This window comes from Eretmochelys imbricata, chromosome 1 (genome assembly GCF_965152235.1).
Source record: "Eretmochelys imbricata isolate rEreImb1 chromosome 1, rEreImb1.hap1, whole genome shotgun sequence".
NCBI classification, from domain to species: domain Eukaryota; kingdom Metazoa; phylum Chordata; order Testudines; family Cheloniidae; genus Eretmochelys; species Eretmochelys imbricata.
In genome coordinates this window covers 331,477,685-331,495,636 of record NC_135572.1, presented here as the reverse complement: position 1 = coordinate 331,495,636, position 17,952 = coordinate 331,477,685, and the positions used below count along the sequence as shown (strand labels likewise).

At 38.7% G+C, this 17,952-nt stretch overlaps 1 protein-coding gene across 2 annotated transcripts in view; it reads right to left on the bottom strand.

The window, feature by feature from the left end:
• Positions 1-17,952, bottom strand: part of LRRK2 (leucine rich repeat kinase 2) — a 119,819-nt gene that overhangs the window by 40,879 nt on the left and 60,988 nt on the right. For both annotated transcript variants that reach the window (XM_077835196.1, XM_077835206.1), the window contains exons 22-32: positions 17,648-17,714; positions 16,861-17,081; positions 15,188-15,438; positions 14,052-14,200; positions 12,786-12,879; positions 10,001-10,187; positions 8,896-9,077; positions 8,141-8,370; positions 6,749-6,876; positions 5,183-5,401; positions 1,568-1,769 (exon numbers count right to left, since the gene is read on the bottom strand). In XM_077835196.1, coding sequence (XP_077691322.1) covers positions 1,568-1,769; positions 5,183-5,401; positions 6,749-6,876; positions 8,141-8,370; positions 8,896-9,077; positions 10,001-10,187; positions 12,786-12,879; positions 14,052-14,200; positions 15,188-15,438; positions 16,861-17,081; positions 17,648-17,714 — 1,930 coding nt within the window. The remainder of the gene's footprint in view (positions 1-1,567; positions 1,770-5,182; positions 5,402-6,748; positions 6,877-8,140; positions 8,371-8,895; positions 9,078-10,000; positions 10,188-12,785; positions 12,880-14,051; positions 14,201-15,187; positions 15,439-16,860; positions 17,082-17,647; positions 17,715-17,952) is intronic.

The following is a 17,952-nucleotide window of genomic DNA, read 5'->3' as shown; positions in this document are numbered from 1 at the left end:
ATGCACTCACTTGAAGAAGAATGATCAATGATTTGCTGTCAAACTGGAAGGTGGTGTTTAGTGGGGTCCCGCACGGATCAGTCCTGGGTCCAGTACTATTCAACATTTAATTAATTACTTGGATAATGGAGTGAAGAGTATACTTATAAAATTTGTGGATGACACCAAGATGGGAGGGGAGCGTTGCTTGCATTTTGCAGGACAGGATTAGAATTAAAAATTGGAGAATTGATCTGAAATCAACAACATGAAATTCAATGCTGATACTGTAAGTGCAAAGTACTATATGGAGGAAGGAAAAATCAAAGGCACAACTACAAAATGGGGAATAAATGGCTAGGCAGTAGTATTGCAGAAATGGATCTTATAGAGGATCACAAATCGAATACAGCCAACAATGTGATGCAGTTGCAAAAAAAAGGCTAATATTCTTGGATCTATTAAAAGGACTGTCATATGTAAGATATGGGAGGTATTTATTCTACTACTGGGCACTGGTGAGCCCTCAGCTGGAGTACTGTGTTCAGTTTTGGGTGCCAGACTTTAAGAAAGATGTGCGTAAACTGGAGAGAGTCCAGAGGACAGTAACAAAAATGGTAAGATTTAGACATCTGACCTTTGAGGAAAGGTTAAAATAACTGGGTATGTTTAGCCTTGAGAAAAGAAACTGAGTGGGGCCTGATCACAGTCTAATATGTTTAGGGCTCCTGTTTATCAGGGTTTAATAATTTCATTTTTGAAGGTTTATTTTTTTAGCAATTTTTGAGTTTTATGTAATTGTTCTGAAATGGGGGGTTTTCAGGTCTCTCTTCGCATATACTGTAATGACTAATGTATATTATACATATTGCTCATTACAATATCAATACCATTACATCCTTGATACTTTTTGTAATGTTCCCTAGTGCACTAGGGAACTTCTAGTGTGCAATAGCAGGGTCTCCCCGGACCAATTAATGTACAGTATGTTAGTGTGCTTGACAAGTCACATGCCAGTGCTCCACGTTACTGTTCCATGCACACAAATCCTTAGATACAAATAACCATTTCTAGTGTTTTTCTGGTGTTAAACACCAATTTCATGGTTTTTTGTATTGGGGGTGTTTTATCTGTGCTTATTGGTTAAAACCTAAAATCACAACTAAATTTGTTAAGGGCTGTTATAAAGAGGACAGTGATCAATTGTTCTCTATGTCCACTGAAGGTAGGAGAAGTAGTAATGGACTTAATCTTCAGCAAGGGAAGTTTAGGTTAGGTATTAGGAAAACTCTTCTAACTAGAAGGATAATTCAGTACTGGAATAGGTTATCAAGGGAGGTTGTGGAATCCCAATTATTGGAAGTTTTTAAGAACAGATCAGACAAACACCTCTTGGGGATGGTCTAGATATACTTGGTTCTGCCTCAGTGCAGGGAGAAAGGGTTGACTAGATAAGCTCTCGAGGTCCCTTTCAGCCCCACATTTCCCATGATTCTATTATTTCAGTCCACCATGTTATGGTAATCTGCTGCAGGTCCGGTGCACATTGCTGGCATCAAACTTTACCCCAATGAAGAGATTATAGTACCTGATTCATTCAGAAAGTAAACTGCATGAGGAAGTTCATTTTCATCCAGCTGTAACTGACTTTCTTGCACCAGTACTAATAATCGCTTATAGTCAATCACAGGAAATTCAGTGGGAACATTTTCACGTTCGAATAAAATTATCTTCTCAAGTTCCAGATAGCTGTCTGGGATTAGCTGTCCTACTACTGGCTGGTCTCTGATCTGTGTAATTATGAATAATAATCTTAACACACATTTTATTTAGTTTTTGTTTTAAAATTTCAGACAGATGCATGCAAGATGTAAATTAAGCAGAGAACACAGATAATCAAAGTCAATAGAACAAAAGAAGAATTATCTGATGGCTAATCACGGCTTTTTAAAGATTCACAGAAATAAAAATATTTCAATATACATTATGAACATATTTTAAAAATTAATTTTTCATAAAGAACTTCAAAAATTCATTAATATACAAAAGTAAATAATTATATACCTGACATCTGAAAAGATTTTATTTTTCAAATCTTTATTACCACAATAATCAGAGTTCAGCTAAATGTTGAAAAGATCTGAGTGGGGAATCCTGTATGTAAGAGAAGCATGCATACCAACGACTAAGGCTGCGAGTCTGTCACGGAGGTCATGGAAGTCACGGATTCTGTGACTTTCCGTGACCTCCATGACTTCTGCAGCCACTGGTGCTAGCTCAGGTGCCGCCCGAGCTGGGCAGCCCTGGGCCAGCAGCAAGAGCAGTTTGGGTGTGTGGGAGGGGGCTAGGGACAGTGGGTTGGGGGGGGTGCTTACCTCGGGGTGTGGGGGCTCCCTGGATCGCACAGCCCTGCAGTTCCTAGGAGTTGAAGGGGCCAGGGAGGGGGGGGCTCCGCGCCGCATGTTGCTCATGCCAGCAGGCCCCGCCCCCGCAGCTCCCATTGACTGCGGTTCCCGGCCAATGGGAGCTATGGCAGTTGGCGCTGTGGCAGGAGCAGTGTGCCGAGCCCCCTGACCCCTCTGCCACCTAGGAGCTGCAGGGACACAGACCCAGGTAGGGAGCCCCTGCCAGCCTCCTCAGCACCAGCAGAGCGACCGGCCGCGCAGTGCGGCCCCCCTTAGCAACAGTGGGGGTACCAGGCTTCGCTGCCGGTCTCTCCCCCAGCAACAGCTGGGTTCCTGGGCCGTGCTGCCCGACCCCCACCAGCGGGGTGCCCTAGACCACCCCTCCCAGAGCACCCATGGCACCCCACCCAAGTTTTAGTCATGGGTATTTTTTGTTAAAATCATGGACAGGTCACGAGCCGTGAATTTTTGTTTACTGTCTGTGACTTTTACTAAAAATACTTGTGACTAAAATATAGCCTTACCAACAACATACTCTCAGCACTTTAGAATCCTAGTGCTGTTCTACATATCTTAGAACTAATCATTGGGACAAAATCCTGGCCCCACTAAAGTCAATGGAAATTTTGCTATTGGCTTCAGTGGGGCCAGGATATCATCCCGGGTGTTTATCTGGAACTAACCTAAACTGAAGCAACTACGATTTTTTAGAGATCTATAAATGGCCTTTCAGATTCTTGTGTGAACATTTTTCATATAAGATTTCTTCCAGCTCTTTTTACCTTTCCCCTCTAGTTCTCTTATGATCCCTTACTGGAATCAACATTAATGTTTTACTGAACCAAATATCTTTTGACATTACTCAGTGGTAACAAATACCTTTCTACCTTGAGGCTAGAGAAGAAATCATGAGTATTATTTTTGCTCCACAAATTACTTATCTAGTTAATAATCTTCCTCTGAAGACGCCCCCTCAATTTCTTAAAATGCTTAACAATCTGGTGCTGGATTTTATATGTGACAAGAAATATTACATCCTTAAGTACCCTTAGAAGACTGACAGCCTTGGACTACCTATTTTATACTTAAATAATTTTACCTTTATCTTCCAACCTGTTTCCTCATGATTTTCCTTTCACAGAAGCTCTACAAAATATATAATTCCTCCTTTCTCCTTATAGCTGCCTTATTTTTTATTGTCAATGAAGTCTAAACACAATGCTAAATTACAGTCCTGATCGCTTCTGAAGTGTAAAGGTAGGAGGATCACTGCTAAGAATTCTGCCTTCCTAATGCAAAATATCTCCAGAATGCTGTGGAAAATATGGCGAGATGCGGGACTTCACATCTTTAAGAGGTGTATCCTCAGTGCTTCTCTGTTCTCCCCAGTGCTTCTCTGTTCATAGCTTACTGAAGTATAGGAGATGGGTCTATTCTGTTCCACACAGACATACCCATTCTGGGACAATAATCAAAGGCTGGTTCCCATCCTGTGCACTGCTGAGCATACCTAAACAAATTATGGATGTTACTATGCTGGTAGACTGTGGCAAAGGAGAAGAAAGGGGTTTTTGCAACCTTTCCCCAGCATTTAGTGCACCAGCACAAAGCTAGACATAAATATGTTAGTTGGGCTGTTCGATCATTAGGGCAGGCACTGTGGGTGAACTCCTGCCTACAATGATGCCAATAGGAGTTTCCAATTACTTCAGTGGGGCAGGATTTCTCCTTGTGTCTTTCAAGTATCATGGTCACTGATGGCCCTACATAAACAATGAAGAAATAGACCCAGAAATAGAAGCTAGACCCTGTCTTCCCATTAGATTCTCTATATGAAGAGCCTTCTACACCCACTTCTAGGTGTAAAATCCTGGGCTCTATTCTCCACTACACCCAACCACAGCTTTGGCATAATGGAGAGAGAGGCCTAACAGGAAGCCAGTTGCAACTCTCTCTCCTCCAAGAGTACACCCTCCTCCTCGCCTCTGATCTACACGCTGCTTCTCCACTCCTCTTATCTCAACTGCCAATACATCTGGCCCCGACCTGACACACCCAAGGCCCCTTGCGCAAGACACAGTGAAGCAGCTGGTGCAGAAAGCAAGAGAGCTACCTCCACCAGTTTTACACCAGTGGAGATTCTCCCTATATAAGCTGATGCACCTTTGCTTTTCCCTTCATAACGCATTTTTTAAACCGTGCAAGCTGAAGTTAGCGGATGGGAGACTCTGGCCCCCTTATCTTCAGCACGACCCATTCTGAACTGCTGCTTTAAAAATAACTCACCTCAACTTTACAAACTTTCCACTTTCATCATTCGCCTGGATTAACCTTTAGGAGACAAAAGCATAGTCCTCCAGCAAATCGCTGTGTCACAAGTTTAAGAATTTAGAAATGGCTGGATGCCAGCATCACACAAACATTCCTCTATCTCCCTTAATCTGTTATTTCTAACTGCAGTGATGTTGCTGTTCAACAAGAGTGAGTAGCTGTTGATCAGACCAATCCAACAATCCATCAGAAAAAGGTTCATCTATTTCAATTTAAATGTTTTATTTCTGATACCTTATATGTTAAACAAAAACTACACTTAGATGATATTTGTGCTAAAGGTTTTGGAGAAAAAAGTAATGAAAGTAAATCTGTTGGTATTTTTTGGTTAGTGATTTGCCTTCTTCATTCTGTTATGTCTAAGGTATTGTAGTAAGTTTTATGAACTTGATTTCAAGCTAAAAAAAAAAGTGTTACAACATTGTTTCCTCAACAACTTTCAATGTAAAGAATAGCATATGGTTTACCTTGAAATTCAGACTCTCCTTTATTATGGTTTTCCGAAGTTTGATCATAGCATCAGATTCTTCTGTAGCATTTACAAAATGATAATCTTGGATTGCTGGGAAAACCCTCTTATTCAACAGCTCTCTGGTAATTTTACTCAGACAGGCCTTACGTTGTTTCTCATCAGAGACATCTAAATGAGTGCCAACAAGAATCACGGGGGATGATGAAGCTCGAGCCTGTTAATAAGATCCACACAGTTTGTTATCTCAATGTTGAATCATGATTTTCTCTTTATGTTTACACATTTCAACAATTCAATCATAACAACTTATGAAACTCTAGGAATACGAAAAGGCAACTATGTTTGTCACTGCTGCCTCTTTCGGTCATAATTTATATTTGTCTATTTTCTTCTCAGAAGCAAAGGCAGAGTAATATTAGGAATTTTAAAAACTGATTTAATTCACAACCTGCTGGAATTTATGAAAAAACCTGAGTTTTTAAAATATGTAATACAAGGAAATATTTTAGATCTGTTGATGGAGTAATCAGTAGAACTAAATCTGAAAGTATATGCGTTCGAAACTGCACATCCATTTTATAGTTTTGATTGGGTAAGGCAATAAAAATGTTACAGACCTGTGTCTGTAATATATTTTAACACGCAAGGATGGGTTTGATCCTGAACACGGATCTTTATCTTGCGGAAGCTAGGATCTAGAATCCAAACTTTGCAGCTTGGTTCCATCTCTAGTAATATATTCTAGCAAATGTATTTTTAGAAAATACAAATCTTTCAGCAAACAAATTGGTGCATCAATGAACTAGAGGTACTGAAAGTGGGAAAGGAGTACATGTCAATTATGGCCTTTACTAAAAATTCACTGACTATGGTTTTATACCTTGGGGCAGAGAAACAAGATGTGAACACTGTGTGATGAGTGAAGGAAAACAGCAGGTAACAGTTATGGGAAGAGTGAAAAAACCTAATATCTTTGTACTGATCAACCTCTGGTACAGTTAGACTGAAAACAGTGAGGGTGTAATGCTTAACTTGACAGTTAAGGGTAAGACGAGATCACGGACGTCATGGATTCTGTGACTTAAATGGACCTCAGTCACAACTTTGGCTTCAGCCTCGCCGCAGTGGCAGTCAGCGGCAGGGGCTAGAGCTGTTCACCATCATGGCAGTTGTGTGTTAACTATTATAACTCTACTGACTTCATTGCAGTTTACAGCAGTGAGAAAAGCGAACCAGGGCCAATGCTCAGAACTCTCTATTCAGTATCTAACAGTCCCCCTTACACTGTTTCATTAGTCTGTGCAAAATAACATCACAACTTGCCAAATTCTTAGTATGCATACTCTACTGCACAAATTTAAATTGAAAATTGTACTTCATAAGTCTGCAAAAAGTTATAAAGACCTTTTCATAATCAATAATACGCATTCCAGAAACTTCCTCATCTTAATGTTTGTACCAGCTGAACAGGACATACAAAATTTTCAAGTGAATTCTCTTTGATGTTTTCACAGAGTCACTTGGAATTTAAAAATCTATATTATAAAAACTCTTCTGTTACCTTGATATTAAACAGCCACGGCTTCATAGCATCCACTTCTGCTTGTCCTTTGCTGAGATCATAAACAGCAAGATACAAGGCTCTCCGAGTCATAAAATGGGGATGAGTGCTGTAGAACTCCTCTTGTCCTAAATGATAAAGAAATCAAATATTTTATACTACTTTCCTCACTTCACTCCTCCAGATGAAATAAACACAGCAGAACCTCACTTCTCCTGAATTCACTAATCTGCAAACCTAATTAATTCTCACAATAATCCTGACAGTCCAATCTCACTTCTCTGTAACACTTTCCATTGATTTTAATGAGCTTTGGATCAGACTTATGATAAACTGGGAACCTAGCAACCTCAGAGGCTGCTTCTTCCTCCATGAACTTCCTAAATAGCTAAGCTGTACAGGAACAATGCATCTAGAGAGATACCCGGGTTTAGACAGCTGACACCAGAGATACAACACTCGTAGCTGTTTGACACTGGCTGTGGAACTTAAATAGGCAAGATCAGACTGAGCCCAAGCATGACTATGTTCAGATCTAAATGAGACACAGATCTTTTGATAAAGACTCTTCCTGGGAACACTGACCACTTATAGAAAAAAAATCCCTAAACATACAAACTTACTGAAACCTGGAAGGAGGCCGTGGGTTATATAACTATAAATGAGAGAGAGAGAGAGAACGAACAAAAACCAAAAACACATACGGGGTGAAATCCTGGCTTCCCTGAAGTCACTGGTGAAACTCCCACTGAATTTCAATGGAATCAGGTTTTTACCACCATTTTTCTACTCTCTCATATTCTTCCACAATTGTATTTAGTTCTAACATACAAATGTGATAAGCATATTGGAAAAACTTAAAGACAAGATAAAAAATTAGGGTGGTTAGTGTACGCTTAGCCTGCATATGTATTCCTTTTGGTTTACCAGAACAGAATTCTGATGAAGTACACCAGAGGGAGCCCTTATACAACTGTTATGGCCTGTAACTTTAACTATAATTTAACTTAATTTTGCCTTAGTGCAGGGGGATGGATTAGATGATCTCTTCTGGTCCCTTTCAGTCCTACATTTTTATGATTCTACAGCAAATTGCAGTACTCAACTATTCTGTAGTCACATTATAATTAATACTAAACCACTATTATCAAAATAAGTGATCAGAGTACATTTAATGATGGAGGTATCCTTGGATCTTTTGTTTTATGTATTTGTTCAATTAATCACTAATTTGCAAAATTCAGTAACTCACAATGAGTTCCTTGATCCTGAGTATGAATTAGCAGGATTCTGCTGTATGTGGTTTGAGATTTTACAGACCGTTTCTAGGAACAAGCATTGTATATATGAGTTAATCAGGGCAATAAATTAATAGGTTTGTGAATAGAATACCTGCAAAATCCCAGACATTTAATATCAAATCCTTCTTCACTTTGCCTTTCACTGGAACTGACCAGTCCTTTACATCTATGCCTATTGTAGGATTCTGTGTCCCCAAATCTGATCGCTTGCATTTCATTAGTTGTTGTAACAGTGTAGTTTTACCACTGCCAGTATTTCCCACAATCATGAGTTTCATTCTGTTATAAGGGACAGCCTTCTTTAGCCGCTGCTGAAGAAACCTGGCATGAAAAATAGTTGATAAGAAGTGTATAATAAAGACACATACCAAAAGAAGTCTCGAACTGACAAACCAAGATAATACCAACCCCTTTTCAAATTATTTACATAAACAATTCTTTAATATTACATGTAATCTTTTTGACAGTATGTGTGTTCATTTTGGATTTTTAAAAAATGTTTAACACAGACTAAATATCTTGTGTGTTTTGAATAACTTCTGCAAAACTTTCTATGAGTGACATATAGTAACATATTACAGATGTACTAAGCAACCATTGAATACCTTTGTTTGCGTAAGAGTCATATGCTTTTCTGGAGGTATCATCAACTCATAAAGCGGTACTATTACATTTTCATATGGCTATGGACCACATTTTTCTTGAGGAACAAAGATTCACCAGAATCATAACTAAGTAAAAGATCAGGTGGGAAATCAGTTGATACCTTTAAAGGGGCATATTGTTACCACACTATCCACGGTGTATTCCATGAAGACATGAAAAACAGACAATAGGATAACAAACCTTATAATGTCTCTGGCTTTGCATCCAACATGTTTGAAATCTAAATTAAGATGAAGCCCATCCAAAGGAAGATCCCAGACTTTGGACAACTTTCCCATTTCATCTGGAAAGGAACTCAAGCCAGGATTATAACTTACATCCAGAGATGTCAAGTTTTCAAGGAAGCCAATCTGAGGAGGAATCTGGATAGAGAAAAGTTAATAAACATTTGAGCATTTACTAAAAGTGAGCATTTGTCGATATATGAAGATGAATATCTTAAGCAAATATTTAATAAGACCAAACACAATGCCAATTTTTTTTCCCAGTTATTATCATCATCTAAAGTATACATACCTAAAATCTTGATCGGACAAGAAAGTAACTCTTAAAGAACTAATTTTATATCCCTTTTACAAAGAAAAAGACAAACACTATTCTTACCATAGATTAAAGACAGAAAAAGTTTAAGGAAAGATAGTCATATTCTTTTCAAAGGCAATACACAGTTCTAATTACATGCTATTTTACTACTAGGGTCTTCAATCACAAAAAGTAGCGCAAGAAGGGCGAAATTTAATTTAGGGTTGATCTGAAAACCAAGTGATCATTTTAAACACCATATATAAATATGAAAAGTGGTTTGATATTTTTAAGCTTAGGCGCCGATGGGTGCTCGACCCCCCCTCTGCCCCTGGTCCCGCCCCGACTCCACCCCCGACCCGCCCCCTCCCACCCCCATTCCAATCCCTTCCCCAAAGTCCCCACCCCTACTCCACCCCCTTCCTGCCCCTATTCTGACTCCTTCCCAAATCCCTGCCGCCACCTCTTCCCCGCCTCCTCCCCTGAGCGCACCATGTTCCCGCTTCTCCCCCCTCCCTCTCAGAGCTTGCTACAGCTGTTTGGCAGCAGCAAGTGCTGGGAGGTAGGTGGAGAAGTGGGGATACGGCACGCTCAGGGAGGAGGCAGAGGAGGAGGTGAGGTGAGGCGAGGCAGGGCGAGCGGAGAGCTTGGCTGCCAGTGAGTGCAGAGCACGCACTAACTTTTCCCCGTGGGTGCTCCAGCCCCGCAGCACCCATAGAGTCGGTGCCTATGTTTTTTAAGTATCTAAAAATTCATACTTTACCTCCTTTAACTTGTTATGGGACAGGTGTAGCTTTTCTAGCCTAGACCATGCATATGCTTTTTCATTCAAGTCCAAAATGTCTATCTGATTGTAGTTAAACAAGAGCTCCCTTAAGTTTAAGGATTTCCAGTGCATAGGTCCAGGCAGGTTTATGATTTTATTGTTGCTTAAGTCTACTGATCGCAAACTAAGAAAATAAAGGGGAAAATTAGCAGAGAAAATAAATAAAATGGAGACTAGCTATAAATATATTAATCTGTTATAAACAAACAAAGGGGGAAGATATTAGAATAAGAATTCCTGTTGGAAATTTAGATAGGAAGATAGAAATTTATTGACGACCCAAGGCCAACCTCAACAATGTTCAAGGAATTAAAGGTACAAAGCAACGGTAATTATCTGAGAAGATATTGCAAATAGGATGTGGATATATCAGGGGAAAAAAAGGAAAAGAAAATCAGAGAACTAGGATTGATTCAATAAAGCGTACTTTTAATGTATTTATTTACACATGAAATTATATATTCTGGAAATGAACACTCAATGTAATCAATATACTTATTTCAGTGACTGAACCAAAAGTGGCACTTTCAAATACATGCATGTGCAGTTACATCAATATGGGATAATATAATTATTTTTATTTATATAGTATGATAAGCTTGCATGGTAACGTCCAGATTAATAAAAGACCAAATCTAAATTCTACTTTCAGTCACACCTGCGAAAATATGGAGTAACTCAAATTAAATCAATAATTATTCCAGGTTTTTACCCATATATCAGAGCAGAATTTAGCCAATGGTCCCAGGTTCAAGTGACTTCACAATAATGGCATCTTTACTAAAATAAACACGCTCAGAGCATTCATTTCAATATAATATCAGAAGAATGTTTATTTTAATGTGTTTTACGAGATTCAAATAAAAAGGCACTGTTTCCCCAAATGTTTTTGCATGTATATACTGGAAGACAACATGCTGAAGAAACACATGCATTGTGTGTATTTATTTCTATGTGCAATCTATTGAACAAATGCAGCTGTGTTTATTTCAATGTGAGGTATGAACTATGCAAGAAATTCATGGTATTCTTTTCTGACTTTTCTGGGCTGGGAGAAACAAAGCTTGAGAGCTGCATCTCCTTCAATTAGTATATTAAGTTTTAGGGCTCTCAATTAATAGCAGTTAACTCCCATGATTAACTCAAAAAAATTAATCGTGATTAATCACAGTTTTAAATCACAATGATAAACAACAGAATACTAATTGAAATTTATGGATTTTTTCTACATTTTCAAATATATTGATTTAAATTACAACACAGAATACAAAGTGTACAGTGTTTACTTTATATTATTTTTATTACAAATATTTTCACTATAAAAATGGTAGACAAAAAAATAGTATTTTTCAATTCACCTCATACAAGTACTGTAGTGCAATCTCTTTATCGTGAAAGTGCAACTTACAAATGTAGATTTTTTTTGTTATATAACTGCACTCAAAACAATGTAAAACTTTACAGCCTAGAAGTCCACTCAGTCCTACTTCTTGTTCAGCCAATTGCTAAGACAAACAAGTTTGCTTACATTTATGGGAGATAATGCTACCTGCTTCTTATTTACCATGTCACCTGAAAGTGAGAACAGGTGTTCACATGGCACTTTTGTAGCTGGCATCACAAGATATTTATGTGCCAGATACTTCTATAGAAGTAGCTGGAGTCATTATGTAACCAGTAGTGGACACTGGAATGAGTAACAGGAGGGGGCCACAGAGATATTGGATACATAGAAGAGGGGGGTGGTGCTGCAGTGCTAAAACCAGGAGAAGTGATAGGAGGGAGCTGCCATGTGAGAGATGTATAGAGGAGCAGTACTGGTGCCTAAGAAGTGACTTGAAAAAGTGGGTTGGAGAGCAGTGCTGAGGCTGGAAGGATAGAGAGAGGAAGTGGGCGAGTAAATCTCTCTGGAGCTTGGAAAGGTGGTGGAAAGGAATGGGAGTGCCAGTGGAAAGGAGCAAGTGCATGAGTGTGAGAGGTGTTGTTAGGCCATTTTAAAAATAGTTAACATATTAAAAACCAGCCTCATGGGTCTGTGTATTATTCAGATCTGGACTGAGTATTCTTTACATCCCTAGTATTAATGTGGTTGCAATTAAAAGATGGCCAAAATAATGCACTCGGCACAATGTGCTAGAATTTAACGTTGCTGTAACAAAACTTAATAGGGCTAGTTTTCACATGAATAATGCTTTGAAGGAACAGGATAATTTGTGACAAATGCAGCTCTAACCCAATTCAACTTAGGGGGCCATACGCAGTGTTATTCTTTGAGAAAGAACTTATCGTAGATATTTGGGAAGAGAACCACTGGACTCAGTTGCTTTGTGCAAAAGGATGAAGTTCCAAGACTTAATGAAAAGAGAAATTGCCAATATCTTTTCTACCTTCTTTGCACCTGAAAAAACAAATTGGTTCTAACTCTGGAGGCAAAAATGGGCAGCTTCAGCACTCCTAAAAACATCTTTTAGTTTAAAAAAAAAGGAGAGGTTCATAGTTTGGAACCATCTAGGGGATTCAGGCTTCCTCCAGTTATTGAAGAAAAAGTGACCGACTCTGGCTTCAGTTAATGGTCACCATGTTTTCAATTTAGCCTTTTTAGGATGATCGTCTGAAAACGTTGAGTAGAAACATGCCGTATTTTCTGCTTAATAATGGCCATTCCACTAGGTTTTCCTTCACAGAAGGCACAACGTTGGCATTAACAAGTGAAATAACTTACTGTGGAAGAAGAAGAATTGCTTCTGGAATACTGACAAAATGATTTTGAGATAATTTTAAACTTGTTATGCTAGATGGCAAGTTAGATATGGTATCTAAAATAGAAAAGAAACTGAATTATTTCCTTTAGGCATAATTTTTCAGCACTTTTTACCTTAGTTTATGAAGCTGCCATTTTCTAAAATTAGAGATAGATTGTGAGGCTAGTTTCCAAACACAGGTATCTGATTCTATTTTCTGGTGCTCAAATTGGCACGTAGAAGCATAAATAACCATTTTAATCACCCAAGTGTTAACTTGAGCTGCCAAAGACAGGATTTGGATTTTCTTTTTCAGGAACTCCCATCTGAAAACTGAACTCCCAATTTGAAGAGTTTAGAGGAGAATTAAAGCACCTATTTTCTCCAAATATTTCTACCTTTTTTTTTTTTTTTAAACTTTTATTAGACACTATGACATTTAATTTCATATGGTTATCCAACATTGAAATATTCTTATTTACATTTTGCTGTGTTACTAATACTATATATGTTTGTCATTCCACCAATGTAGTAAAATACCATATGTACATAAAAGATCGCTTAAAAAAACTTAATTTATTCCAGACATAACAGCTACATTCTGAAAGACTGAGAAACTAGATTATAAGCATATGCAAAATAAAAAATTCTATATGTTGGATAGACATGTACAAAATTCTAATAATTTAAGAACGTCTATAAATTCATTAGGACAGGTGGATTCATGTACTACATTTTCTCAAATTAGTTAATTTTTTGTATAAAATGTTTTAAGCCATTGAATTACACTCTATATTGCTTAGTCAAATGACAGTATTGCTTAGTCAAATGACAGGAGAAATCTATGCAGACACTCAAAGGTTCACTCATCTCATTTAAACCAGTATACATTTAAATAAATGGGAGTTATACTGGTGTAAAATTGGCATGAGAAAAGAATGAAGTTCAAGTTAATATTTATCAACAGTTATCACACCACAGTACCTGAGATGCAACAGTTATTTCCTATGGCAAGCATAGGGAAATAGTATTGTATGTGTGATAATTGTTGTGGTAAACTGTGGCTAATGGATATAGTGTGGTAACTGTTGATAAATGTTAGGAGGCTAATACTGTATATTAGACCTTGCTGTTTTTCAAGCACTCTTTACATTAACTGTTCTGCTTTGCCTTGTCCGTATCTAGACTACGGCACGTATCATCTAAACCTCTCTCACCCTTTTTTTAGCAACTCCTAGAATACTTACCAAGTAAATTCATCCTGGCACTAAATATCTCCAATTTTGTGCACTCCTTGAGAAAATTAACAGCCAGGGATGAAATATTGTTCTTACTAATGTTTAAAACTTTCAGTTTCTTCAAGCATATGGGTGAACATATACCTGAAATTTTGTTTCTAAGGTAAAGGAAAACAAATATTACAAGTGTTATACAAAACTGCTTGCTAAAAAATGGAAAGTTAGAGTATGGACCTGATTTTGCAGTCTTTAATTATGCAAACAGAAATTGAAAATAGTTTTACCTGAGTAAGGACTGATGGATCAGGATTGAGATTTATCCACAATACCAATGCATATGACAATGTGAATACCTCACCGTATGTATTTATTCACTTTATAATTCAAATGTTAGCGTGTGCAATAAAGTGTCATTTTCTGATTATACATTAAAGTCCAATCGTCAAGCACATGTGATTAACTTTAAGTAAGGGTATGTCTACACCAGAATTAAAAACCCGCAGCTGGCCCATGCCAACTGACTCAGGCTCACAAGGTTCAGGCCAAGTGACTGTTTAATTGCAATATGAACATTTGGGCTGCCATTTAACCTGAGCCCCGCGAGCCCAAGACAGCTGGAACGGGCCAGCCGCGGGTGTCTAACTGCAGTGCAGACATACCCTATGTGAGCAGTTCCACTGACTTAATATGTGTTTGCAGGATTGCAACCTAAAGAGCATCTATCAATTTAAAAGAAATCGGTAACCAATTTCTACAGGACATGGACAGACAACGAGAATACAGATAGTTCTAAGATTAATATATCACGTTACAATGGATGTATTCTAGAAGAAAGAACAAGGGAAACAGAGAGTTAAAGATTTTCAGTGTGAAATATAAACTAAGATGTTAGAGGTATTTGGGAATGAGAGGAATAGCAAAAACTTCTCCACCATGGTGGTATTAGAAACATGAACTCATCTAATGAAACATAATAAAAATGAAGAAATGGAAGGGAAACCTGGATTCTGCATCTCCTTGCTTTTGTGAATTTAATTAATTATTATAACATATTTTTGATCAGAAAATAATTTACATTCAGTGACACTGATTATTTCCTGCAATTTTTGTTAAACAGTAATCAGATAAACTGGCACTATTCTTACCCTTCTAGCATTAACTGTTCCAGGTTTTCTGCAACATCCACAAGAAATTTAGGAATGCATGACAGCTGATTGTATGATAGATTAAGCTGCTTTAGAGATGGGCATTTGCTATGTGGATCCAAAGCTAAGGAAGGGCCAATTTCATTCCGAGAGATATCAAGGTTTGCAATACAATTCATTTTCAGTAAATAAGTAGGAAAAGATGCAAACTGGTTACTGTGCAAATCCAAGTAAGTCAAACATTTCAAAGTCTGAAAGAAAAGGAGAATTTCTTTTTAAAAAGTACAACATAGATATGAATTTCTAATTTTTAAAATAAATTAATATTTAGGCAATTCACATTTATTTTATTTATCCTATCAAGTAAAATAAGAGAAAATGGTAATTATTATAATGTATTATATAATATATCAATAAAATAAAGAGGATGTTCAGGCATGCTGTAATAAAACTAACTAGTACAATTACACAAAGCCTTTAGCACAGTGGTCTCCAATCTTTTTACATCCAAGATCACTTTTTGAATGTAAGAGGGCAACCCAGGATCTATCCTGTCGCTTCCCCAAGGCCCTGCTCCTTCCCCAAAGCCCCGCCCCACTCACTCCATCCCCTCCTTTCTCCATCACTCGCTCTCCCCCACCCTCACTCACTTTCACCGGGCTAGGGTAGACGGTAGGGGTTTGGGAGGGAGTGCGGGCTCTGGGCTGGGGTCGAGAGATTCGCACTGTGGGAGGGGGCTGAGCCTGGGGCAGGGGGGTTGGGGTGCAGGAAGGGGTACAGGGTGCTGGCTCCGGGAGGGGGGTCAGGGCTGGGGCAGAGAGTATTTGGGTGCAGGAGACGGTGGGGGTACTGGCTCTGGGAGGGGGTCAGGACTGAGGCTTGGGGTGCAGGAGGGGGTTGGGATTCAGGCTCCGGAAGGGGGCTCAGGACTGGGGCGCAGCCTCTTGCCAGGCATCACTTACCTCCGGAAGCTCCTGGTTGGGGTAAAGTGTGGCTGCCGCTAAGGCAGACTCCCTGACTACCCAAACCCCACGCCACTTCTGGAAGGGGCCAACGCACCCCTGCTGGAGGTGGGGGGCGGGCAGCACGTGGCTCCACACGTTGCCCCTCTCTGCAAGCACCGCCCCCGCAGCTCCCATTGGCCACAGCTCCCTGTTACCAGCCAATGGGAGCTGCAGAGGCAGTTCTTGCAGGCAGGAGCAGTGCGCAGAGGGAGATCCTTGCCCCCGCAGCTGCGCTGGCCACTTCCAGGAGTGGCGTGGGGCTGGGGTAGGCAGGGAGTCTGTCTTAGCGGCAGCCCTGCTACACCGTCGGAGATCGCGATCAACTGGGAGATCCTCTAGGATCAACCAGTCGATCACAATCGACGGGTTGGTGACCACTGCTTTAGCATATAAGTAACATATGCAGTTCTGATTTCCATTTACATAATTCAATCACATAAACTATCTGTAACATATACTTCCCAGTTTGACCCTCTGCAGCAAGTATCCGACAGAAACTCCCTGAGCATGTCTGCACAACTAACACCACATTCAATTACTGCATGAAAATTGTACACATGCAAATTAGGGATGTGAATGTACACACGTAGGCACAATGATGACAATCTGGTCTTTGATCTTAAAAGAACTGATAATTTTCTTGCATTATGTAAAATGACATAAAATTACTTCACACAGTTGTTCTGGAATGCTTGTGAGTGCATTTTGGTGCAGCTCCAATTTCTCAAGACGTTCCAAGTGACCAGTTAAGCAGCAGTTCTGACTGATGGCATCTATATTCTCCAGCTCATTTGATGAAAGATCTAATGACTTAACATATTCTTTCTCAGAGACCAAAGAAGACAAACTGTCTGATCGTCTTAAATGTGATTGGAATTTTGAGATCCCTTCTATTAAAACAAAAACATAAGCATTCATCTTCACAGGTAAAACATACAACAATTTAATAAACACAATTTCATTTCTCTCTGAATTACAATTCACAGAATTTCAGGTCTAACTCTGTACCCAACGAAGGCAATGGCTGTTTAGATATTGGCTGAAATGGGAGCCAATGAGGACTGTTAAGAAGCTACAATTCAAATTCCTATAGGGTCCTATAGGGAGTAGAGGGATACTGGAGTTCTGCATAATACAAATGGCTTTAAAAATGCTTCTTAGAGCTGTCATGAATGTACATTATTATACATAATCTTACAGAAATTCTTTGTAAAGCTGAAGAGAAAAGTGCTTTACTGTATAAGCAACATTTGTACTGTTTTAGTAAAGTTTAAAGTATTAGGAGTAATTTTTCTAAATATTATTTTTGGAAAAAACATCCCCCTAGTTTTTCAAACTTGAATATAACAGTACCAATGTTGCTTAGACAGATTACTTCAAACGGATTACAGATTACAGTTATCCACAAAAAATGTTAAAAACTGGAAAATCTTATGTATTTTTACATCTGACTTACTGTGAGATTCATCTGAAGACAATTTTCTTCTTTGCTTCACTAATGGTTCATTATCTGAACCAGGTCCCTGATAAATCCCAAAACAGAACAAAAAACAACAGCTGTGAATATTTTTACATCTCTAAAAATGTAGGAATTCAACTAACTTTCTTTTTATAGCAATCTGCCAAGTCATCCACACAGTAACCCAAAAAGGTGAGAATTTTAAAATCTAACAACAAAAAGTAGCTTACTTACTATTTTTTAAGAATTACTGACTTGTAATACAAAACAAGAATAGATTTAAAGTATAATGAAATTTACAG